The sequence below is a fragment of the Nothoprocta perdicaria genome, unplaced genomic scaffold, assembly GCF_003342845.1.
Source record: "Nothoprocta perdicaria isolate Ctin4 unplaced genomic scaffold, notPer1 scaffold_271, whole genome shotgun sequence".
Lineage (NCBI taxonomy): Eukaryota > Metazoa > Chordata > Aves > Tinamiformes > Tinamidae > Nothoprocta > Nothoprocta perdicaria.
In genome coordinates, this window is record NW_020455501.1 from 387,452 (window position 1) to 414,300 (window position 26,849).

Sequence of the window (26,849 nt, forward strand, 5' to 3'; positions counted from 1 at the left end):
AAGCTGATCTGAGCAGATGGCTCCTGGCCACCTAAAACTTCCACGCTGCTAAATCCCATTAAGTGCAGAGTTTAATAAAGTTCTGGATATCAAGAAGCAGCTATTTAAAGCCTTGATCACCTGCCAAAAGGGGCTTTATCTTTCCTGTCCCAAATCACTTCTCCCATCTACCATCTTCTGGCCATGTTATCTGCTTAAGAAATGGCCCAGTTTTGTAAACAATATAACACACCTCCTTTTTGTAGTGTATTCTGCAGCATCAGTGTTGGTCGCTGGTCCAAGGCCCTTCCATGGAGGGTGACGGAAGTCAAATTAAGAAAAATAGGAATCTTGGGTTCCAGTCATGCTCTACCACAAAGCTTGGATGTAGCTTGTTTGGTAGCAGTTGAGGTGTGCATAGTGCATGTATGCATTAAAATACCAAGCCCTCAGGGCCTCAGTTAACCCAGTCATCTCTGTRATCCTCAGTATTTCGCCAGGCCTAGAAAAATGCTGCTTTGTAAAGCTTGAGTCTGGGCACAGCTGTAACACGATGTGGTGAAATGAGGGTAATGTGCAAGTCTGCAAGTGCTGCAAAGACATGGACTAACTTTGCCTGTGATAAAGGTTTTTTTCTTCTTAATTTCAGCAGGGTTCAGCGTCAGCCTAGAGCTCTTCCTTAGGCTGCAGAAGGTTCAGAAATGGGAGCTTTCTAAAATACTGTGCTTTTGTCAGGGGAAAAAGCCCAGCGAGATTAAAGACTCAAAGAGCAGTGAGCATAGAGAAGAGCAATCATTTAATCCAAACAAATGACAATTTAAAATATATATACATTCAGCAGAAATTATGGCTCATCATCTCTTTTCTATTGACTGGCCTGAGTTGAGCGGTCAGATAGATACTCCCATCCATTAGGTAGAAAAAAAAAAAAGCTGTGAATTTTTCATGAAGTCAGAGAACTGAGTGGTAGCAAAGACCTGGTTATCCTGGTAGATACCTTTGAGGACATTTTCCAGAGTGAATTTTTTCTTGGCCAGTCTGAGAAAATGGCACTTGGATTAAATATGAAAGAAAGTTTCCATAATTCATTTCTATCTGGAAGTAACTTGAAAACCTAGCCTAAGCCAGGGTCAAATTTTGAGTTTTCTACAAGGATGTTTTAATAGTGCTGAGTTGGTTGAATGGGATTTTTCTTTGTTGTTCTTATCTTTTTGTGTCTGTGTCCTACAGAGAGAAGATGAAAACAGACTGTAGACCCATGAAATGCTGCGAAAAAAAAAGTCCTGCTCCCAACATTGCATCGACCATATGTTGACTGTGACTAAGGYAAAATTGTGAATTAGTCCCAGAGACAGAGGGAAAACTTGGAGCTTGAATTCTGTGGCTTACACTCACACGAGGAGCTCTAAATAAATTCGAGGTGTTTGTCTTCAGGGATGTTATATTTCGCTTTATGCTCCTCAAAGAGCTTGGACARTTCTTCTAAGTATTTCTGATGCAACTGATCAACCTCTTCCTCAGAGGGGTTGTGCTTCCTCTGCACAGGAATTGGCTTTCCAACTGCAAAAAAAAACCCCAGATGTTAAGAGGAACTGCAGCTTGGTGTTGTGCACATCTGGTTGCTTTGCACAGCTTAGTACAGGGTCACTTTCTATGGCAGGATTAATGTGACCAGTCATATTTGTCTGGCAGATTGGAAAGCAGCAGATAGGGAGCTGCAAGCTCAAATCCCAGCTCGTCTTTTGGTGACCTAACAACTCGGCTTGGCTTTGTGAGCCATTTCCATGTTGCCCTGGGAATCTCCATTGCAGATGAGGAAACGGAGGCACCTGTGTTGAGTTGCCGCTCTTGTTCTGGATCTCACTTTAATTGTGTTTGTCAAGTGGCAATGGGTTTTCTCACTAAGGCTGCTCTTCATAGGACTAAGGAAGAGTCCTTGTGACACCGTGTGGCTTGTAAAGCCATCGAGACAAGGCAAACAGGTTGTAAAACAATTAGAAGTAATTGCTGGCTGTCAAACCTGATCAACAAGGGCCAGCTCTGACCTTTCCTACCAGCCTCTTTAATTAGCCTCATCCAGAGCATGTGCTTGTGGGCTGGGGAGAGCAGTGCTGAAGACAGCTGAAACTTCTCCAAAACCAGAAAGTTTCCTGAAATTTGGGCTCTCACAGGCATGGCAGTAAATAGGAATATGGCAATATAAGGGACATGGCTTTATCACCGGGGGTCCCAACTCATGCATTGTCCACCCTCTGCATTATCGCCTTTGCTTTAAACCTGCTCTTCTCCAACTGATGTCCAGTCCTTTCCTTAAGCTGGGCTGGTGAAACCACTGCACAGAGAGCTATGGTTTCAAGCTACCTGCTGGATCAGGAAGTCTTTTCCCATCATATTTTTAAGTTTTTATTTACATCTCCTGCCAGATACTACCACTACCTTAACAAAAAACAAGATGTTTCTCCAGGTGACAATTTAGCCAGGAGGGAAAGCAACTCAAAATGCATTTCTTCCTCATGCAAAAGCTCTGTTTTTGTTGTGGGACTGCTCACACAACCCTGTGCCGAGGAGGGACTCACCCACGGTGTAGATGGGTCGGCGGTAGGGGACGAGCCCGAAGCTGTACTGGAAGATGCCTCGCGCGTGGAAGAGGGGCAGGGAGACACCCATGATCTGCTGGAGCTGGTACTGGAGCCACCGCAGCCAGGAGCCCCTGGGGTTGCTGACCTGCTCGTAGAGCTCGTTCTCACCGAAGGAGAAAACAGGGACCAGCGGGGTGCTGTGCGACAATGAGACACAATAGCTCAGCACCAGCGTCCAAACGCTTTCCCCTTCCCCACTCCGCTCTTTGACCAGCCTCATGCTGGAGCATCACCCATGCCCTTCATCACCCATGCTCGATGGCCAGGCGGACAAAGCCCCTCCTCTTCCTCAGCAGCAAGATGAAGGAGCCTGGTCGGGCGTCCAGCGCCTCCTGCGCCCCACCGACGATGATGGTCAGCAAGTTGCCTCCCTCAGGCCGCCGCAGCACATGGGATGCGCTCTCCTTGTCAGAGGGGACCAGGCCTGGGTGACAGAGAAGAAGGAAAGGAGGAAGGATAAGCCCAGACACCAGTACAGGCTGAGGACTGACCTTCTGGAGAGCAGCTCTGTAGAGAGGGACTTGGGCGTCGTGGAGAATGACAAGTTGACCATGAGGCAGCAGTGTGCCCTGGTGGCCAAGAAGGCCAATGGGATCCTGGGGTGCATTAAGAAGAGCGTCTCCAGCAGGTCGAGAGAGGTGATCGTCCCCCTCTACACAGCCCTGGTGAGGCCACATCTGGAGACTGTGTCCAGCTCTGGGCTCCCCAGGACAAGAGGGATGTGGAGCTGCTGGAGAGAGTCCAGCGCGGGGCTACGAGGATGATCAGGGGCCTGGAACATCTGCCCTGTGAGCAAAGGCTGAGGAAGCTGGGCCTGTTCAGCCTGGAGAAGAGGAGGCTGAGGGGGGACCTGATCAGTGTGTATAAATACCTCAAGGGAGGCAGTGAGGAGAAGGGGGCCGGACTCTTTTCAGTGGTGGACAGCGATAGGACTAGAGGAAAYGGCCACAAGCTGAGRCACCAAAAGTTCCACAGGAACTTAAGGAARCAYTTCTTSACWGTGAGGGTGACARAGCMCTGGAACAGGCTGCCCAGAGAGGTTGTGGAGTCTCCTTCTTTGGAGATCTTTAAAACCCGCTTGGACGCAGCCCTGTGCCMCGTGCTCTAGGTGACCCTGCGTGAGCAGGGGGGTTGGACTAGATGATCTCTAAAGGTCTCTTTCAACCTTAAGCATTCTATGATTCTATGGAAAAAAAGTGAAGATCTGTAAAACCTGCAGGATTTTAAAAGTGCTGTCTGACCCAGACGCAAAGAGAGAAATTCCCTCCCTCCCCCAAAAGTAAGTAAACTAAAAACTAGACGCAGACAAGTCCCAGGGTGGAAATATGCTTCTATCTGTTGCCAAATGAAGCCATGTCCAACCCTAAATCCAACYATCAAACACATCAAACACCAAAGCACATAGGGATTTCAGGGGATGTGGCTATGGTAAAGTGAAACTTAATGAAGATTTGGCCCCCTGATTGCAGATAGTGGTCTCATATCTCACTGCTTTGACTTTCCATTATCCATGTAAATATTTTTAGGTGGAACACCATGCAACGAACACACGGAGGTATATCAGGTAGAGCTCAGTGCTGATGCAGGGAGGAAGGTGCCAAACTCTTCTTGGTGGTAGCCACTGATAGGACAAGGGGCAATGGGTATAAACTGAAACACAGGAAGCTCCATCTCCATATGAGAAATGGCACCTTTCCATGTGAGGGTGCCAGAGCCCTGCAGCAGGATGCCCAGGGAGATTGTGCAGTCTCCTTCTCTAGAGCTCTTCGAAACCTGTCTGGATGCCACCCTGTGCCATGTGCTCTAGGTATCCCTGCTAGAGCAGGAGGTTGGACTAGATGATCTCCAGAGGTCCCTTCCAACCATTCTGTGATGCTGTGATTCTGTGTTTAGTCTCTTGAATCCTGCCTCTGTCTCTACTATGCAACTAAACAAGATCCATGTTCATTTTAGGCTAAAAACAGAGCTTAAAAATGGTTTATCTTTAGTATATGAGTAACCACACCGTGCAGGGTGAAGTGCAGGCTTGCCTGCTGTCTGTCTGGAGATTTCTCTTACTGGTCATGAATAGATGAGTAAAGAAACAGTATTTCCAATGGAGTGATCATCAACGGCAGGAGGAAGGCACTCCTGATCTCTCCACCATCTCTCTTCACCCTCTTCCTGTTAATTTTTACCTACTCTTTCATATTTTGTCTTCCTTCTCTGCCATTTCCTTTGGAAAGTTGTGGTTTTGTCCTCAAGCACGCAACATTACTATAACCCAGATGTTATTTGTGTGGGAAATAAATAAATATGGAGGTCATGGAAGGTTACATAGACAGTGTAGATTCATGGGGATCTGGTATGTCAAGTGATGGAGGACAAAACTAGAAAGGCAGTTTTTAACATCAAACTGAACATGTTCAGCCTCTGGTGCCACCTCCAGCAGCTGTGTCCGTGTATTGACTTGAAGATGGAGGCAACTAGAGCCTTGGCTCCTCTTCCTAAGCCTCCCCTTGGGGTATTCAGCCTCCCTCCCCAAAGGACATCCCRCTCTCCTGCCCTTCCCATGTCTTTCCAGGGACATCCCCCTGCGCAGCTGCCCCAGTTACCTCCACTCATCAGGTAGTCCCTGAGGAAGGGGATGCGAAACCACAGCGAGAGCATCATCAGGTGTGGCGTGATGCCTGGGAAGAGCGTGGAGAAGCCTGATGCCTCCGTGCAGAAGTTGACAAAGGCCCCGGCCGCCAGGACGCCATGGGGGTGGAAGCCCAGCAGGTAATTCTTGCGAGGGTCCAGCTCCGTTGTCTTCACCAGCTGGATCCACAGACAGGGACAAGAGGGTGTAGCACGTTAGTGCCATTGGCTGCAGAGGGTTTTCCGAGGAACTTTTTCAAAGAGAGGACTGGACAGACCCAAGACTTTTTTATGGAAATGCATTTTTTTCCTCATTCTCCCCTACCCAGAATGGCTAAACATTTCATTTCCAATGGCACAATTTGTGTCATTTTGAGCTGGCCTACAAGCTGTTGGGAACCCCAAAAAACCTCCTCCAGGACATTTTCTAGTAAGAAAATCAATTGCACATTTATCCCCCATTCAGTCCCCACAGCAATGATGCCTTTGGAAGAGGATCAAGGGAAGGGAAAGAGGGACAGTGTTGGGACAAGACTCCTCCTTCCAAAACCCTGCATTTATACAAACTGAATCTGATCAAGGCACCCCACTAGCCAAGCACATATCCTAGTAACCATAACTGGACCCAGGGAAAAGTAACACAAAAACATACACACAAAAAGAGAGATTTTCCCCTATGACTGTCTTAAGGCTTCATGTGCTTCCAGTTCTGCAGGTTTGCTCAGCCGGACGTGTCTCTGCAGGTTTAACTTATCTGTCCTCTCCAATTTAAGCACTCACAGAGTTTCTTCCATGCCTCCCATAGCATCCTTTGGCAATGAGTCCCACAGATTGCTACCAGTCATGTGAAAAGCTACGTTTCTGGTTCTTTTACATCTGTCCCCTGCATGAGAGATGCTGTGATCCCCCTTGAGATCAACTATTGGATGAGACAGTGAAGAGCCAGCCTGAGATGACAACTCAGACTTAACCTGCACCATTGAGTAGACCTCCGTATCCAAATAGCGGCCATAAAGCACACGATGGTATCAGGATAAGTCAAAAATTGAACCTTGGCTGGCACAGGTACAGAGGTACCTGTGGATGTGGATGTCATGAGGCCTCAGAATGCTGAGAAAGTCAGGGCTTCTCCAAGACAGGCTGTTACAAAGCCAAATAGTTCAAAGGTGACTTAGCAGAATCAAGGAATCACAGCTGAGGTTGRAAGGAACCTCTGGGGATCATCTACTCCAACCCTCTTGCTTACACTGGGTCACCTCACTCTTTGCCTGGGACTCTATCCAGATGGCTTTGAGAATCTCCAGAGACAGAGACTCCACAACTTCTCTAGGCAACCTTGTGCATGAAGGTCTTGTGCTTCTTAATGAGTTGTTCCTTCCTCTGATCTCTCCCATGTTCAGGGAGTAGCTAATGGTGCGTATGCTTTCCTAGAAGCCACCAGAGCAGCAGGTTAATCATGAGGGTGTATTTTACATTCTAATGTCAGGGCTAATATCTCATCTGTCCTAAGGCACTGTTGACTCTACACATGAGTCCATTCAAGCGCCTGTTCCTAATGAGGAGAATGGACAAACAGAAAGGCCCGACCTTGGTGCTGAGATTTACATCTAGGAAGAGGGGCAGATGGCTGCATTACAAAGTATCCAGGGCCCCTGCCACGATTTGCTCATTCTGCAGTAATCTCAGCTGGCATCAATGTTTGCTGCATTCATCTTCTGCTTCCACGCAGCCTTTCATCTTTGTGTCATTTATAGCCAGGCAGGCAAGATACTCAGAGGTGTCAGACATCACTAAGTCTGATAGTTTAGGTAGACTTCAGAGCAGGACCAAGAATGGGACATGGTGAATGTGGGTGAATGTGGACCTCAAACTGTTTATGTATTTGCATTTTGATCATTATAGGCATGCTGACTCAAGGCAAAYAGGAAAGAGAAGGAAAAGATGCCTAGTGAGTATATTAGGAAAAGCTGTGGGGATGATGACAACCATGGAGCCACATATCTCTTTCTGACAAATGCTGCGCTGCATCCAGAACCAAACTCAATCAGTCTTGGATTGAACTGGTCTTTTTCATCAGACTCACAAATGCATTTTGGAACCTAAGGATGATCTGCACACCCAGGTCCCTGCTCTAATCCATGGGCAGCTACAGGGTAGGAGTTTGGCCACTCAAGAGTTGGTGGCTTTGGTCAATGCTTCTGCATTAGCCTGCAGTAGCCATGACCCCATCCCAGTGACATGGTTAAATTCTTTATGTCTCTCAGCATTGTGAGCTTGGCCTGGTCCAGTGCACAACCAAAAGAGTGGAGGGAAGGTCCTTATCCTCGCCACACTCTGTTCATGCTTGGACAACACAGTCTGGATGAGGATTTTGTTGAGAAGTTCAGGTTGGTGCCACCTTGGCACATTTTCCCAGACAGCTTCAGCTGGGAGTAGAGCTTGCAGCCTGCACAGAGCTCCCTGTTTGGTTTGCACTTTCGTCTCTCKGTAACACCTCTCCTATCACAGGATCAAAGGCTGAAAGTCCTTCACAGGTTTGCTGTAACAACGACCCAAGAAGATAAGGCAGCAGTGTTATCCTCATGTGGCAGGTGTGAGATCAACATAAACAGAGATTAAGGAATTTGAATAAGATCAAGAAGGAAATCTGTAGCAGAGAACAGAGTTGAACAAAATCTCTTGAACCCTGGGTCAGGCCCCTGGTCACTAAACCACCCTTCTCCTGGAAACTGTTTAAGGCAGTAACTCGATCCTCTGATCTAGATTGTTCCCGTTGTTTATTCATTCCTTGTACCTCCTCTTGTCAGAGGTCAATTGGTTGATGACGTGCAGTGTTCCCAAACTGTAAGGAAAGTTAATACCTGACACCACACAGCCCAGATTTTATACTACTCAGCCTTGAACTACATGGCTTGGCTGCTCCTAGGACTAAGGCTGGGGTTGAGGTACAGTGGGGAGGGACTCTCCTCCCTCCTGGGTTGGTTGGGTTGCCAATTCCTCATCTGCAGAGTGGCATTTGCTGCTCTTTTCTTCCTGGGTGAGTTGAGCTTTTAATGATTGCCCAAGGACTTAGGAGTCTGGCCAARCAAATCTGTGCGTAAACATCTAAGCAGGACAACTTATTGACCTAAAGTTTTCTTGGTAAACTGAGAGCAGCCTCTCATCTCAAAGGGGTCTGAGGGATGCCAAATGTGTGTGACTGACCTGTAGCCTGAAGACAAAGAGTCGTTGTCTTCTCAGGGCTATGGCTGTGCTTTCCAACCACAACTGTCAGTTCGCTGGCTTCCCCAGAATTTTCCCTTGGATGCAGGTTTGTGTCCTGCAGGTGGTGGAGAAGACTGGAGGGTAGAGGAGATCATGTGAGTCATGGAGAGCCAGGGATCTSCTTCTGCTTTCTAGGCCCTTTTGTATTTGTAGGGGAGGACAGCACAATTCAGAGATGGAGAGGGGATGAGATGGATTGCTGACAGCAGCAGTAGCCCCTCATCAATGGCGTTATGAGGCCTGGCTGGAAGGTGCAACGTTTTCCAGTTGGGTGATCTTGGCCATCCTAACAAATAAATTTAACCTTTTATTTTAAAGGATAGAACCTACTTTTTCACTTGGACCTCAATCCATGTTTTGAAGTGTAACTCAGTATTTACAGTGGATTTCTGCAACAGGACAGAGAAATCCTGCCCTAAAGGTCTGTGGACGTCTCTGCAGATGATAGAGGGAGCAGAGGGAACCAACAAGAGTACTGATGTTTGCACTGCAGGGATAATGGCTGCATGGCATGAAGGTCTCCCAGACACTGAAGGACTATCCACTGCTGCAGGATGGGAGGTACTAGGATACTGCTGGGATGTTGGGAAAACCTGGGCAAACCTTCCCTTCAAGGAGAGTTAGCTTGATATTTACAGTTGTTTAGCACTCCAGCTAACGTAGTAGCTGAAACTCCCTTTTGCTCTGCCTACTCAAAGAGTACATCCAAGCCATGGTGAAAATCTGCCTTGGGTTACTTCCCCCAGGGACATGGCTGAGTGCTCCGCACATTCATCTGCCATGTTAGAGAATATGTCTGTCTTCAGGAGCACATGTACTGGTGAGGCTTTCAGGCAAATTAATCCAAATTAATTTTAAACTGGATTAGTTAAACCGCATTAACATCCCAAGWAGATGCTCTTAACTGGAATTAAACTGGCCTTCGTTTGGTGTTTGTTTTGGTTTTTAATTCATTTTGGAGTGGAATTAAGCTAATTGGAATTAGGGCTCTGTCAGTTCTGTGTGAATATATCGGCACAGGAGTTCAACACTGATTTAATGAGGCTGCTTTAATTCACCCCTTGAGATGGCTGGGCCTTCCTGCCCCACAGCCTGGGGAAAAGAGGGTCATTCCATGCATAAAGCTGGTGCACAGACACCCGAGGAAAGTTCAGTTCTCCATGAGTCCAAAGGGCTGTAGGATCAGGTGCTCAACATGAGCATGTCCATGAGCATGTCCATGAGCAACAGTCAAGACTCAGCCAGCCTCATCTGTTGGGCTGGAGGGATTTAAAATTGGCTGACCAAGAGCATCAGGTTGAGATGTAAGTATATCAGGTGATGCCTGTGTACCAGGGTGACCCATGGCATGACATCCATAGGAATGAATGACTGTGTTGTGATAGGACTCAGGGGCTGCGTGGAGTTACCCCAACAGTCATTTGCCATGCAGAGGAGGATGTGGTCAGCACAATAGATGAGCAGGCTTGTGGCTTCTTCATTTAGAGCCTCCCAAATTCAACTGTTATTGTATTTCTCTCTCCTCCTGGCCCCAAACTCCTTTTCCAATGATGGAATGTTCATTAACCCACTCTGAAGTCTTGAGCATCCAACTGCGCTTCTTGCTGAAAGTAGCAGAGATCTCCTTTAATTATGTCCTAATCTGTCCACTCAGAACCACTCAGGCCTCTCCAAAAGGCATCTCATACAGGATGAAACGCCCAGCTGGTTTCTCCATGGGAGAGCTTACAGACGAACCAGATCCATAGAAGAAGGAATTGTCCCTTAGATCAAAGGGCTGTACCAAGGAGAAGGAAAGTTGACAACTCATTCAAGGGTCTCTCTGGCCAGGACATCAAAGGAAGGGCAAATATATCAGCACTRCCAGCAGGTGCCCAAGGAAATAGACTGCAGGTGTCAACACTGGAGAAAATCCTCAAAGGGAGAGAAGTGGCTTTGGGCCATTTGGCTATGTGCTGCTCTTGTCCTCTTCTCTCCTCCAGCCAATGAATGAGAAAAGTGAATAGCCACGACTGTCAGAAATTAAAAGTCATGTTTAGCGTCATGGGCCACGACACAAAGTCCCTGGTTACAAATAATRACACTTTTCTATGAAAACAAACAAAATATCCCTGGCAGGGCTTGGTTCACGTGCACTTGAACCATCCCAGCTGTACAATGTCAAGCACTCTCCCAGAACCACAACCCCCTCAAATAACCTCAATCACGGTTTATGCAATTTTGAGAATGAATGAGAATTAGTACAGGATGGAGCCATTCCAATCCAGAACTTCTAGTGCTCAACTAAGTCTCCAATGACACTTATTTACACTAACAAAAGAAACCCAGCAAGTCCCTAAGCATGATGATAAAGGTTGGGACTTTGCCATTTGCTATAGATAATAAGGTCCAGCTGGCACTTAGATAATCCTAAGGTTGATGAGAAATATCCTGTGACTTTTGATGAGAAGAAAACAGTACAGTGAAGACCACAGGGACCCTTTCTACAGCAGGCATTTCTCAGGTTGCCTTGGATGAAACTAGTAGCTGTAGCTTTTCAGGATTGTTCTGGATGATCCCAGCACCTGAAGACAAGATCTGCCCTTCTGCAACTTCAGTTTCAGCCTCCTGTTGCTTGATTTAAGATGTAACCCAGCCTGAGGGACCTGAAGGTGAGATGTCCACCGTAAGCCAAGTACCCAGGCTCCCYCTGTAGTCAGTGGGAGAGACATTTGGGGCGAGAGTAGGGATGGTTTTTGATGGCTTGCCAAACAAATTCCTTCCCCATTTCATCCCAGGCCTCACCCTCTACATTTCCATGGTGCTTCTCAGSTGAGGTCCCCAAAACACCTGAGGTGTGTCAGTGAAGGAAGTTCAAKGACAACGGTCTTATGCTAACAGGAAAGGACAGGGATGGAGGAGAAGGCATGAAAATGTGCCATCACTTGGCCATGTGATGATGGATGAATTCAGGATTGAAAAGGATTGGATTGGAAAGAGCCTTTTACTGTGATGTGGGGTGTATGGCTTCAAACAAGTGATATTCCTTCCAGAGAGAAAGGTACTGTCTGAATGAAGATAAGGGTTTGAGCAGAGACCTGGCAGTAGTAGGCCTTAACTTCTTTTTGAACGTAGCATAGGTAGAGCAGTCCAAAGCATCCAAATATATCTCTGAATGGTCCATCGACCCACAGTAGACATCACTGGATATCCCTTGGTCTGCACCAAACAAATTAATTCTGCACATTTTGGAATGTTTTCCCCACTTCTAGTACCCAGTTGAGCTCACTCATACATTGCAAGCCAATCATGCAGACATGCAAAAGAAAAAATACTCAAACAAGGTTAAAATACAGGAAGATGATGCAAAAGTAGCTTTCCTGGGCATCCTGATGGACTCCTCTTGAGTCCTCTCTGCTTTCTTCTATCCCTTTTCAAATGCACCACAACATTCTCAGCACTTGTCTGACTCAATCCCTAATTAAAATTGCCTTAAGTCTAGGGGGGGTAAAAAAAAAAAAAAAGTGATGATGTGTTAGCTCTGAAAAGGTAGTATCAGCAAAAGATGCTCCTTGTCTGTGTTGTAGAGATAATGCTCGAGTTGAGGGGTGTTTGCTACAGGAAGCAGCTCACCCTGCCCATTTCCCCAGCAGGACAATGCTCATCCCATCCTCTTGCTGCTCCTGTAGAACCAGACATACCCAGGGAGCCCCCAAAAACAGCRCTTGAAAATAGCAGAGGGATGAGTGGAGCAGGCAGCAATTGCTGCCTCCTCACCTCCAGACACTGGCACTTGACTACACAGTTCGCTGCAGGATCTGGGAGGATTAGGAGCTACATTTAATCTTCCCAGAATAACTAATCCTCCCGGGCTAAATGAACTCAACAAACACACAAATGCAGCTGAYGGTGCCCGCAGCAACTGCTGTGCCGCTTCTCCCACCCTGCGTGTCCCCCAGCCCCATGGGGTGATGCCCTGGTTGGGACTCACCATGCTCCTGAGCTACAATTAACATCCAATAGTGTTTTATGATTTATTTTTTAGTAAAACTCTTCTTTAGTTGTGGCTGGAGATCAAGTCTCCTCGCAATCAGACCAAAAAAAAAAAAATGGCTCAGCAAGACGGATACCTTGATGAAGGGCTGTTAAATCCTTAGACTTATTCTGGCTCTGGAAGTCCCTGAGCAAACACAGCATCAAAGACGGAGAAAARAAAATCTGGGGAAAATTTTGTTATACATGATTGCTTGCTTTTTAAAACCTTTCAAGAATTTTTGCTTTCTGCAGTGCTTTTGTGAAGTCCCCTCCAATTTCTCCTAGACCAATTGTCAAGAGCTCTTCCGAATTGTCTCAGCACCAGTGAGCTGCAGCCAAAACCAGTATCAACGCTCCCTCTACTGGTCATACTGGTCCCTTGCACCCCTGCCTGGCAGCTACACCCTGGGAAGGAAGGATGGCGGGATGGAGGGATGGACAGACAGACAAACSAGTGTGGTCAGGGCTCCCAAGACCTGCTCCTCAACTGGTCCAGACGTCACTCCGGCCTTTAGGAGGAGGAGGGAGGGTGGTTATGGATTTATGGAGGGATAAGTAAAGAAGCATCTCTAGCCTTAGCTGTGATTTAGCAGACAGGTTGATCCAAGCCTGTCCAAGTTGAGACTGATGGTCACTGACAACTTACAGAATACATAAAATATGAAAACATTCTATCCATATAAACAGCTTATAGCAATACTAGCATTTTTCTGTGGCAACCTTGAAACTGCAGAATATCTTTGGAACCTACTTGCTGTTTCCTATTAAACCTCATAACATTTTACCTGTCCCTTACAGTAAAAGTCACCACTAACTTTGCTAGGATGGATTCCCATTCCTTCCCAGAAGACCATGATATACCTTTTGGGAGCTTTTCTTTGAAGGTCAGCCAGAAGCCCTTTAAATCACTGTGAAAGCTCTGGATTAGAGCTCCAGCAATGAGATAAGCCATGATATAACTCATTGCAGGACCTCAGCCTCCCTCTGCTGCCAAAGAAAAGCAATGGGGCACTAAGACACAGAGCAAACAGGCAGTCTTGCTAAGAAAGATGACCTTGTAGAGACTAAGGGAGATACTGTTCACCCAGCTGAGACATGGGAAGACGTGAGAGCATTTGTCAGAGGAAAATTAGATAGATTTACTTTAATCATCTCCACAGTGGAGATGTAAGGCACTGGTCTAATTTGACCAGCAAAGTACATTTTGTCTTCTGTGCCTCTTGCACCCRAGTCTGATGAGACAAAAATGGCCATCTCTAGGAAAAAATAAATCACARTGGGCATTATGAAAGCAAAATTTGCAAATGATCCATTATTTTATGGCATCCTGGTGAAATAGAGGAACATGGCATAAGAGGGTGATGCATGGAATGAATTTATGAAGATGCATTCACGGGGCTTTATCTGCTTTTAGCAATGCTTGACRTGCTGAGCTCTAGACTATGCCCTGGGAAGTATCTGCGTATGTCCCAACTTCTGCACTTGTCACATTGTGGCTGGTTTTGGAGTATTTGAGGGCTTAATAAACACATGGCAACCCATTCAACCTCTTCCCCAATGAGAAGATGCTGACCTTGCAGGGAGCCAGGAACTCTTAGGTTTAGTCAAAGCTTAAGCCTGTCTCTGCCCCATAAATGCCAGGCAATGTTGCAAAATATGCACAAGAAATGGGCAAGGGGAGACTTCCCTAATTCCTGGAATGCAGTGAGGTTAAGCGAGTGCATAAAAGGCAGATAGATGAAGAAAGGACGTGGTTGTGAAAGTGCTGAACCATATTTTTACTGGATCACGCAGTAATTTTGAAAGCTGGGCAGACAGTCCTACCTCCCACCTTCTGTGTAGGCATATAGACCTCTTCATCATAACAGTATCAGACACCAGGGGACAAAACAAGCTGCTGAATCTCACGAGAGGCACTGGTGACACTTACCTTGATGGGGAAGTAGTCCCTCATGTGCCTCCAGACGACACTGTTCCGGATGATGTGAATCCGCCTCCCGCCTTTTTGGGGTGTTTCCCTGTCTATCAGCCACCAGGCTGTGTAGAGGGCACTGATCAGCCAAAAACGTGTGAAGAAGAGGTAGATGAAGAGGGCTGCACAGCATAATCCTGAGAGAAAAACAAGGCGGTTAGTTGGCAGCCTGGATAAGGCAGGTCTTGGGAAAGGAAAGATCTTTTTCTGCCCTTGGATGGAGCCCAAGTCTTCACTGGGCTCATTGCTTAATCAAATTATCAACATAATAATGCTGCAAAGATGTGGTTTCTTTCCTATCTGCCCCAGGAACCTAGAGCACAGTTTAGCAACCTTCTTGCAGCAACAATCTACTTTTCCCAAGGCTGGTGCMTCTTCTTCCTCCCTCAACACCAATGGACCTTGGTCCCTCTGGAGCTTCCTCATGGGTCAGATCTCCATGTCTTTTCTTGTCCTGCTTTTCTCTGAAGTCATCCTGACCTCTACAGTGCTAATGACCATGTTTTATCTCAATACTCCCATTTGTGTTCCCTAAGGATACCTGACATTTTGCAGCAGCAGCAAACTGTATTATGTCTGCAGAGTTTCCTGGCTATTTTGTCCCTAGTTGCCCACCATCTGTTTTGGATTAGTGCCTTTGATAAGATTTGTATAAGATTTTGCTCTTTATCAAGTTTTGTCTTATTGATTTTGGACCATTTCCTCTGTTTCTCGGATTCACTCTAAAATTTGGTCCTGGCCTCCAGAGGATTTTCAATCCTTTCAACCCAGTGTCATCACAGCTTTTATAAGCACACTCTATATCATTCCCCAAGTTATTAAATGACTTGGGACATTCCCAAGTCATTAAAGACTTTCCTGAGTGGCTTCCAGTCAAGGCTCAATTTTGTCCTTTTCCTCCTCTCTCCCTCATGCATCGTGTTTTGACAGAGGGAATAAGAGGAAAGAAGCAATGTCTGCATGAAAACACCCACCATTTGGCATATCATATCCCATCCAAGCCCAACATCATCTGCCTGCAGAGAAAATGGGAAGCACTGATGACCAGCAAGCTGCTGCATGGCAAAACAGGTGCCTTAAAAGAGCAACTTGGAAGCAGGAGTCAGAACTGTGTCTCCTCCATCTGTTCCTCTAGAATTCATGGCTGGCCCTAGTCTTTAGGACTTAGTCCATGATCAGCCCTGGTTCTTAGGTTGTTGTCAGGGAAAAGGGTGAGATTGACTGAAAAACACATTCAACCAAACCTTCCCCAGCTTATGGCTACATCACGTGTGGCAGGTTATGTACTTCAGAGTCTTCATCACAGATGAAGGACCAAGGCTAAGGCTTGGCTAAAGGATGGCTAAAGGAAGCTAAAGGATGGCTAAAGGAAGGCTAAAGATGCTTTTGTTCAGACTCTGCTCCAGTTCTGGGACAGACATCATCAGATGTGTCATCTGAGACCTGGATTTTCATCTTTGTGGGCATCACACAGCATCTACTATCTCCTCTTCATCTCGGCTAAGGCCCATTAGAGAAGAGACACATAGTGCTCTCATCTGAGTCTTCCTTATACAACATATTTAATTTTATTAAACAAGAAAGCATTGCCTGGGCTAAGGTCAGTTTTGTGTGCTAAACATCTCCATCTGCATTATGTTGCCCTGACCCCAGAGCTTTGTGTGTGAAAACAAATCCCTGTCTTCTTTTTAAAACATTGGCTTGATGGTCCTATAAATCCCTATAGAAAAAAAAGCAATAATCCAGCAAAATCTTAAACCTCCTTAAAGCTCAAATTAGATTTCATGTCCTGGTGCATTTAAGCACACTGTGGCAAACAGCGTTTTAAGGGCAAGACAAGGCAGCACTAATACAGYGCTGCACAGTAAGGCCATCAAGTCAAAACTGCAGAATATCTGGGTTTTTTTTTAAWCATGCCACGCAAAGCCCAAAGTACACTCTCCAAGAAGGAGTTGTTCTGGTCCAAATCCATGCACTTACCTCCAAGTGAAGCTTTATCTTGTGATTATATAATTATTAATTTTTTCTTTTGTTTGTACTCAACTTTATGCAGGGCAGAATTTGCTCATAATGATCTTCACCTGATCTTAATATTGCACTTGCAAATTTTATGGTGCCCTGGGTGAAGTGGGACAGGAGTTCGTTCCCTTTGTAACGCAGATCTTGAGGGTGAAAGGTGCTGATCAAAAAGACAAGCGAGTTTCAGAAAATGGACYGTTGCATCCTACTGCCTGCATCTAAGTTATTCCCAGCTTCCCCAAAGACCTCTGTGAGTCTTGTCCTCAAACTCCTGGATGAAAGCATAGCAAAGGCAGGATGATACCATGGGTTTGATATCAAGACTTTCTGGGCCGTGTTTGTCATGCAGCTGTATCACTGCTTCACTGCTTCCTAGGAGCTGTGTCCAGACTCCCAGCTGAGCTCCAGCATCAGTCCTGCTATCTGAGACTTCTTCACACTGACCACAGGGTTCCTTCCAAGCTTCTTGCTCCAACCTCATCCTGTTTAAGGAGGTACAGATGAATTTTTAAGTCCTTGAATCTCCCTGCTTTCCAAGCGACTGAAAAAAAATTCCTCCCACCTGTGGAAGCAGCAAATCCTACATCCATTTAAGTTAAGTGCTGCAGGGATGGTTTCAGAAGTTTTAAGAGTGGAGATCTGCTTGTATATATGTAAATCTCGAGTCCTTCCTGAAGCAGTAAAAGCAAGTTGGTGGAAAATTCACTCCTTTTCCTACATGGTTCCTCTTTGTGTTCTTAGACAGGACATCAAAGACAATCTAAAGCCTTCTCCTTGTCTCTCCTGCTTCTCCTCTTCAGGACATGGCAAAATGGATTGGTGACCAGTAGAAAAATGTTCTGTGTTGTGAGGCTCTTTCCAGGAAACATTGCTTTATTTCTGCTTTTCTTTGCTTCTTGATCCCTTTTCAAAAGACCTTATCTTGACACAGAGAAACATGAGTCTCTGATTGAAGACACAATCCCCCATGTCTCAAAGGTCTTGATGGAATAAAACTGTGGAGGAAATTAAGTGGGAAAGTGGTGGGATATCATATAGCAAAATCGTGGAGCATCCTTCTGGAGTCTCAGTAGAAGAAATTGCTATTTCTGAGTCTTGTGATGACACAGAAAGGACCAAGAGGAGACAGAGACCAAGCTGAAGGTGGTTTAGGCTGTTCCTCCTGTAAGCTATAGAGAAGACAGGACTCCTTCATGGAGTCATAGAACAGGGGCTTGAAAATGTCACCTGCCAAGGCATCTACTGAGATCAAAGCAAGCTTTGTCACAGGTGATAGAGCAGTATGGTGGTACTACAGTCTGGCCTTGTGCTTGGGAATGGGGTAAGCCTGATGTAAAAACACGAGAGCTTCTTGTCTTCCCCTCTTTGGAACAAGGAGCACTTCGGAGCTGCTCAAATGAGAGGCACATTTCCCTCAGCATCTTCTTTCCTACAAGCAACTGTCATTTTCTGGGCTATTTGCCAGACAAACACTTTAAAGGATATAAAGAACATGGCATTAGGCCCTTGGCTGGGGAAGCTCAGCAGTTCGCTCTGTTCTGGGGCCAAACTGCTGGCTTTTTACAACCCACTGTGCCCATGAAGCAATTTGTGAAGGGTTATCAGGTCTCAGAAATGCTTCTGGAATAGGGTACAGTCTGAGTCATGAGAGGAAGAAATCTGCCAAGTCCATGGTTCATTAGAAACTGATCTTTGAACCCAATTGGCTGCCAGTTTTCTGCAGTACTGGGAAATGTAGGGGCAAATGAATTATCACTTGACGGGTGATGGCATGGATGGGGAATGCTGGTTCATCAGGCGCACAAATGGCTGATTTTAAAAGCAGTGGTCTACACAAATATAGCCTGGCATTCAGTCAGATGATTTATAGTTAGAATATAATCTCTGCCCATGTCCCAGGGAAGTCCAGAACTGATGGGTAGAAGCTTAAGCCCCCACACTGAGCCCTTTAGAGAGGGCATCACTATGGTCCATAAGAGACAATCTGATGGTGAGATGCGAGGAGCTTTCTCAGTGTCACCCATGGTAAGGATTATATGACACTGGATGAAGCAGTCATAGGATGTTYCTGGACTGCCAGGCCACCAGCTTCCACGTGTAGGACCAACCATCTTATAGACCRAAGATACTCCTTGTGGTGTTTCAGGACCTGGCACCTCGCATGTCCATAGCTGTAAGGGAGCCAGCAAAGACAAGGCACATGTCTGGATGTAGTGAATTCTTTCACCATCATTTGCTGGGAAGAAAAAGTGAAGAATCTGGGGGAGGTTCCTACACTGAGYAGTATCTTTTCAGGTCATGTTTTCTTCCTTGTGATAGCAATCCAAGTGTTGGAGGATGCTCTACAAGATGTGTCTGCTGAGTGGGTAGGCACAGCAGCTTTGGGATGCATGAGCCAGGGAGAGGAAGAGTTTCAGTGATGGAGCAGACTCTTCATCTGAGCAGCTGCTTCTGCCTTTTATTTTTTTTGCAGAGAGGTCAACCCTGTAGCAGCAGTACCTGGGGCATTTTACATACTACCTAGACCAAGGATTTTAAGTGAGCAAGGGTCTATGAGCACATAAAATCATAGAATCCTAGAATCATAGAATACTTGAGGTTGGAAAGTCTAGATGGGACCTCTAGAGGTCATCTAGTCCAACCTCCCTGCACACGCAGGGTCACCTAGAGCACATGGAAGAGTATTCTTTCCAAGTCAAAAAAGGAACATGTCCCATCAAAGAGGTAAAATAGCCCTTGAAAAGAAGGGTTCTCTTGCTTTTGTAGCAGCCCTACAGCAGGGTAGACTCACACTGCACTTATCAGGAGGGTGTGCAAGATGCAGTTGTTGAGGCTGCCCATGAGTCCAGGGACAGAGAGAGCCTGGGCAGCTCAGCACAGCCAGGTCCAGAAGCAAGGCAAGGCTGCCACAAGCTCAAAACTATGCTCCACAGCCAGTCCTGACTTACGCGGGCACCACATGCCCTTTGAGCCAGCCTTGTCGACCAAAGGAGTCCAAAGGCTGGGTGTCACATGTGCCGGATAAGCTGGGCCTACAAGGAGAGCATGCACATGTCTCCTACCCTTCCAACAGGATCATTAGGATGCAACCAGATCCATCCCCATTCCTGAGCACACAGAGACAAGGGATGAGAAAGGTGAGGAGAAGCAGTGGACCAAGCATGGGCACCATTACACTGGTCTTGATGCCTGCAGGGGCCCGGTCCCATTGCATTAGGAGGGGGCCTGATCAGTGCTGAGATCCCACAGCAGGTGGAAAATGCCCAGCAAGGCTGAGTGTCTACGTCCCATGCTTCGTATGTCCCTGCTGCCCTTTCCTCCTCTCCTGAGGATGGTTTCACACAACCATCGTGGCATCTGCCCCAAACTTTCGACAGCCTTCGTCTAGCAGCAGCAACACAAAACCTTTTCCCAAAGGAGAAGGGCAAACCCTCTTCAAATCGCTCTGCATTCAGTTATGACCATGCTCATTCCTTCCTTTTTTTTTTTTTTTTTTTTTTAATGAATTTGGTTTCAAAATTCCAAAGGAAGATAGAGCACAGTCATCCAAGAAGGCTCCATTTGGAGCTTCATCCTTGCTCAAGCTGCTTTGAGCAGCTCCAGGTTAGTGACCAGCTGTGGAGAAACTTCAGGGGATTCCTCCCTTTCCCACTCATTTTCTGCTTTTCAGCTGACTCCAGTAGTCACTCCTCATCTCCATCACTGAAAGGTCAAGAGGCAACTTRACCCAATACCAACAAAGGACAAAACTGTGCCTGCCTAAATGCAGGGTTTTGATGAAAAAAAAACCTCATCATAACTCCAGGAGCTCTGGCTGCACCCACCATGGGGACTGGGGCATGTTGTTCATGGCCTGGTTGAAGGCCATGGCTACATACTGACTGTGCCCCATCACTCCCAAGGGCTCCAGGTGGAAACCCTGGCCATAGGGCCAGGAGAGAGCCACAAGACACCCCATGTGTCCTTGGTGTGAGTGGTCATACCCAGGGCTGTGTGCCTTCTTCCAGATCTCCCCTTGCCTGTGCTGAGAATGAAGCCCATCACCCGCTCCTGCAGGGTGGTCTCCATGCTTGGGGGCACCTAGGGAAAATATTCATTACAGTCTGGATCTTCTTATGAATGAGAACAGCCTCAGAGCTCACAACACAAGTCCAGGATGTCTCTAGGTGGACATAAGTCTGCTCAGCATCACCACTCCATAATGCCTTAGCTATGCTTGGTGGCAACTCAAGCAGCCATGCCACTAGTGTCACACCAGGACATCCCTCTCCATTCAGTGAGAGAAGACCTCTAGGTGGTCCTAGAGCAACCCAATGGGCTCATGCTGATTACATCTCTCCTAAACATCTAGTATATCTGCTGATTCTGCAGGCTAACTGCATTGCTCAGTTCGGATCCGTTGCACTAGTTCCCTGCTCTGCCAGCAAAGAGCAGTTTCAACCATTCTCACTGCTAGCAAAGGTCCCTGGTCCATGCCAGGAGCACTTTGGCACAGTGTGGACATGCCAGGACCTGGGTATGCCCAATGACCTGCTGCTTCCATGTGTCCAGCACTAGCTAGCCCCTATCCCACCACAATATGATGAAAGTTTTCACCAGACACTGAAGACTAAGTGCTCTCAGGTTAAGAAGCAAACTGGCATGACTGGAGGGACAACAGCAATCCTGAGGATGTCACCTAGCTTGGCTGTAAATCACTCTGAACATTTTGTCCCCTCTGATAACCTGGCCCCAGGTTGCTCATCTTCTGATCAACCTGCTCACCTGCTTCTCCAAAACTGCTTCCCTCTCATTTCCAGCAGCACCCGGTGCCTTCCCTGCTGCAGCAAGTCYATCGGGGTCCAAGTCTACTGATCAGATTAGGTTTTCCTGGAAAATGACCCTTTTAGGGCGGGTAGGATCTATGTAAAGCAAGGTGCCTGTCCCCAGCAGAGCCTTCCATGCTCTTCCCACTGCATCATCCCTGCGGCATTTTTCCTGATGACCCCAGAGCAGGACAGTGCCTTTGACTGGGAATTAGAGAGCAGGAGAAGTTGAGCCATCCCCAGCCATGAGTTCAGCTCCAGCGTCAGACCCGCGGACGTGACCGAGAGCAGACACACGGACAGACACTCAGCGCACGTACCCGATGCCACCAACACCGAAGCAAGAAGGAGCTGCTTTAAAACGAGGCAGAGCCGCCCACATTGCTTTTCCTTACCAAAAAAACCCACCACCGTGCAGTGATACGAGCAGAGACATGTGTGAACAACTCCCATCTGCACGGTGAATGCTAATTTCTTGTCCCCAAATGGCCCGGGATTCACTGCAGCACCTCAGAAGATGCTTTTAATGACATTTTCCTCATGTGCTGGCTTGGGGTTGGGGCAAAAGCTGCTTCGGTTTCTCCAGCAAACCCATAGCCTGGCACTGGTCCTAGTCCTTCATTGCATGACCTGCTTTGGGATATCAGCGACCACTCGCCCCCTGACTCAGTTTCCCTCCTCAGCCYAAGCTCTTTGGTGACATGAGTACACAGACACGTTTTCACTCCTGCAAGGGAGAAATACCTCTATAAATAAGGTTAAAAACTGTAAAAAAAAGGACAAAGGAGACATCTCTCACCTAGCGCCAGGAAGCTGAAGACCCACTGGACCACGGAGGCGGTCTGAAGCCTCCTCCGCAGCGGCAGGGAGAGCGGAGCGAACTCGACCTTCATCTTGGGCTCGGCGCGCACGTCCCGCAAGGAGAAGGAAGCTCCGCAGATAGCAAATGCAAAGTGCAAAGTTATCCGTCAATGTTTACCCAGGCTTACACTACGGCGAGGGAGTTGTGCAACGTACAGTGGCRGTGGCAGCCAAGTCCCTGCGTGGGGAGGAAGGGGACACTGCTGCAAGCCCTTGCAATGAGGTTCAGTGGCGAGGTTCTCATGCTTTCACCTCCACRCATGGGAAGGAAATTCCTTTTAGGATCCCAGTTTGCCTTTCCACGTGGGTCTCTTCACCCTAGATGTTTCTCCCTTCACGTTTTCCGGTGCTTGGAGGCTCCCAGAAAGGATGGAGGCTCTTCCTGCATTCCTGCATTTAAGCCAGGCGTGACCACAGGTGATTTAATTATCCTCCTTCTGGAAAACAGGAACACATCGCCTGTGTGTGAAGACCCCATATAGAACTAAAAGTCCCCGTGCAAAGTCTGCTCTGGCATTGCAGTGCGGGGCAGAGGGAATCCCAAGGGACCCTTGTGCTAAAGCAGCTGCAAGGAGAGGGCAGCAAGGCACAGGAGGGGGGTTTTGGGAACAGAGCCTGCAGGGGAAGGAGGAAAAAAAGGCTGCTGCTGAGGAGCGGCTTTGTGATTCCAAACGTGCAATGTGCAGATAAGGCGGGAGGCTGGGCCTGTTTGCAAAGCTGGGCACGGGAGGCAGCACAGGAGGGGCAGGAGCAACCAGCGGGTGTTGCAGGAGTGAGCCTAGGAGTGCACAACACTGGGGTGCATGGAGAGGGCAGACCTGTGTCCTTGCATGCACTTGTGAGTGCATTTAAGGGCATCTCAGCAAGTACCACCTCTCTTTTGCATTTGGACCTCACCTCTGCACCGATGCATGGGCGGCAGCTCTGCCTAGTCACATTCAAATGTGACAATTTGCTGCTTGAAAGCAAAAAAAACCCAGAAACTTTGGGGGAAAAAATAGTCCTTGGGGAATGCTTTAATTGGGCTAAACCCTGGCAACACATCCCCCATCGCTGCTGTGTTGTTCTGCTTCCAACGTGGTTCTGCTCCGGGTGAGCAGGGGAGGCTCGTGGCAGTTTCAGCCCTGTTGCTTGGAGACACGCAGTTTTCCGGAGATTCTCCAAAACACAGTGCCCGGATGCGTGTCCTGAGCTCCTGGGTCCTCCYGGGCTCTGTAAGCCCTGATGTTATGAGCAACACCACACAAGAATGCACCCAAGGACATCATTTTCACTGTTGTTGCTGGTAAATAATTAGAGCGCACGGACAAAACAGCAGCTGCTGCTGGTGCACCATGAGAGAGTACGGGCAAAACAGCAAACACTGGTTGAAGATGAAGATAAGGACCAGCGTATCTTCAAGGAACCAGCTGAAACCGGGCAATGGGGGTAAACAGGACTCCCTGAGGCAAAATGAGACCATATATAGGGGTGAGTTATCAGAGTTCATCAGAAGTACCCCAAAAAATGAGCACTAGGGGTATCAAAAGACTGTGACGGACCACCAAAGGGACAGAGAGYGCACGAGCAAGAGGGTGGCATATATTGTAATTAGTTCTAGGAAACAATAAATATGTATGATCATTCCAGGAAATTTAATGCATTTGTAGATCACAGAAAAATATAAGCTTCGGTTAACGCAACTTACTGCATGCACATTAGGAGGAGCTATCCCCCAYGSATCCAGYGCCRTAATAAAGAATGTCTGCTTCTTAATACTACATTGGTGTTAAGAGGTTTATTCCTGATTTTCGGTGACACTGGCGACTCYATTAGAGGAATGGGTGGTTGGAGGAGAAGAAAAGCAGAGTGCTCTTGCAAGAGACTTTTAAAAGAAGATGATCTAGTCTGGCTACCAGTGCTACTGATGAGCCAGTAGAGGGGCATCCAGGATTATTTTTGTGCATCCTAGTATGAGTTGCGCTGAGCTTGAGGGACCATCGTTTGCCAAGTATGAGAGTTTACTGGTGATAAGAGATATAACAAAGCCAAGGTAGCAGGCTGGTCTTGGTCATTAGCAGTATGTAYGTCAATAGAAAACCTAGTGCTCAGCCCACAGCAGTGCTCTGCAGGTATCAATGTGCCCATTAACAGGTGTTCTGAGAGGGATGTCTCCACAGCTTGGAGATGTTTATGGTGCCCCATCATTTCTCCTTTGTCTAGACTTGTAAATCATGGGGTCTTTGGAAGATCTGTCCCTAGGCTTTAACAATCCCACAGCCTTGTCCCCAGCCAAGGAGCACCTGGGTTGTTAAGTCTTGGTGGGCACCTCAGAGCAAAGYCTTCTTCTAAGGGCTGCAACATCCAGAGTCTTGAGCCGAGCCCTGCCCAAGCATTCCCAAGCATTGAGCCCAGATATCCACAGCCTGTGTCCTGACACCCAGGACAACCATACGCACATACGTCCATAGAGGTTCTGGTCACCAGGGGACAATGGAAAATGCAGACAAAGTCTGCAGAACAGTTGGACACCTCTTCCTTGTTGTCTTAATTCTCACCACCATGACCATTTAAACCTCAATTTTGTCCCCCCTCCTTTTTTTAATTTTTTCCCTATTTCTCCCTATTTCCTAACATGCTCTGGTGCTCATACACATGCTGCTTGATTTATCTCCTCCTCTGTTCTTGGACTTTTAATTCTCATGCATTTGTAGTCACTGATCCACTCTCCTATGGCTTATGCTCAGTACCAGAACACCAAGTTTCCTTAATGCCTCAATAGGTTGTCCTCTCTGACCCTTTTATCAGCAGCCCTGGTGACTCAGGTGATCAATGTTCATCTCGGAGGACAAGGAGGAACCCATAAAACACAGAGTCACGGAGCCACAGGCTTTGCCAACAATGATGGGCTTCCTCAGGAGACCTCACACTCAGAGCTCAGCAGGTTGGACATGCAGACTTGGCTATGCTCCAGTGTCGCAGCCAAGAAAGCCCCATAGAATCATTATGGTTGGAAAAGACCTTCAACATCATAAAGTTCAACTGTAAACCCACCATGTCGGCCAACCCATGTCCCTAGGGGATGCAGGAGCATGTTGGAGTACTAAGGATACCGGGTAGCTCTTTCGATTTTGCTTCCTAGGAGAAGCCTGGTCCTGGCATGTGTGGCCCTCACTGAGACCTTTCATAGAATCACAGACTCATAGGATGGTTGAGGTTGGCAGGGACCCCTAGGGATCATCCCCTGCAGCCCCCTGCTCCAGCAGGGACACCCGGAGCACGGGGCACCCGCTCCACCCCGGCGCGTTGGGAAGGTCTCCAGAGCAGGAGCCTCCGCAGCCTCCCTGGGCAGCCTCAACCAGGGCTCAGGCACCCTCCCACCAAACAAGTTCTTCCCCACGGCCACATGGAGCTGCCTGGCCTCCAACCTGCACCCACTGCCCCTTGGCCTGCCACTGGCCACCACCCACAAGAGCTTGGCCCCTTCCTGCTTCCATCCTCCCCTCGGGTGCTTGCACACGGTGACCAGGTCCCCTCTCGGCCTCCTCTTCTCCAGGCTCAACAGGCCCCACTCGCTTGGTCTTTCCTCACATGAGAGCTGCTCCAGTCCTTTCATCATCTTCGTCACTTTCCGCTGGACCCTCTCTCCATGTGCCCCTTGTCCTGGAGAGCCCACAACTGCGCCAAATACTCCAGGGGTGGCCTCACCAGAGCTGCATAGAGGGCAAGTCTCAGTAACACGTTTCCTTTCATTGYTCCCATCCCATTTGGTCTTCAGGTACCCTCCCTGGGGCGGTGTGGAGGCAAAGACATTTCTACTGGGGGTCTCCAGATGTGGTTCAGGTCTACATTTGATCAAGAATACCCACAAATGATTATTTTATCTCATCTCAGCTAACATTGGCCAGTGAAGCTAATGATCCAGTGTCCCTCCAAAATTAGCGGAATCAGGCAGGAGCCTCTGGAGCAGCAATCACGTCATCCTAAGGGAGATAAGAGGTTTATGCCAGGCCTACCTTGTTATGAGATTGGTTTTCATTTTTGCTTGTGGTCAGTCTCTTCTGTCCGATTGGATGAACTGCCATCCAGCTTCCTGGAGCTTGGGATATTTATGGCTATGAGAACTTTGCCTTCCCTAAATGAATTGTAATTAAATATCCTCTCCAACTTCTTTCTGATTAAGTTGCATTGACTCACGTCCCTCAGTGGAAGGGTCTCCTCCAGCTCTTGACACATCCCCATCACTTTCATCTTTCTCCTTCCCCACTYAATATTTCATCCGTCTTGAACAAAATGAGGCTGCTCCAGCTGAACTCCTGATTAAGCCCTGCTTCTCCTCAATTACATCAACTTAAATCACCGGATAGATGGGTCAAAATACAACTTCTTTCCAAAAACGCCGGGTCCTCTGTTTTGCATCCATCATGTGGTGCCCTCAACATCATGACAACCTTCCCACGCACTCCTGAGATCACAGGATTGAGCCCCAAGGTGCTCCAAGCCCTGGTCAGTGCAGAGGGACTCCCCAGACCCTCGGATGTCCCCAGTGTCACCACACATCTCTGCAACTTTCCCTTCCCATAACAGGCTGGAGGAGCAGAATTGAAACACAGAGGCATTTTTATGTATTTAAAGGCTCATCCCCTGCATGAGTGGCTCGTAGCCAGCAAGTCAATCGGGCCAATTGGAGCTAATGGA

At 47.5% G+C, this 26,849-nt stretch overlaps 1 protein-coding gene across 1 annotated transcript; it reads right to left on the reverse strand.

Moving 5' to 3' along the window:
* Positions 1-758: 758 nt before the first annotated feature.
* MOGAT2 (monoacylglycerol O-acyltransferase 2) lies at positions 759-22,795 on the reverse strand. Its single transcript, XM_026040961.1, has 6 exons — positions 22,111-22,795; positions 14,446-14,624; positions 5,213-5,417; positions 2,868-3,042; positions 2,556-2,755; positions 759-1,539 (listed from the first exon to the last, which is right to left on the reverse strand). Exons 1-6 carry the CDS (start codon positions 22,202-22,204, stop codon positions 1,385-1,387), a joined length of 1,008 nt encoding a protein of 335 aa, XP_025896746.1. The 5' UTR covers positions 22,205-22,795; the 3' UTR covers positions 759-1,384.
* Between the last annotated feature and the right edge of the window lie 4,054 nt (positions 22,796-26,849).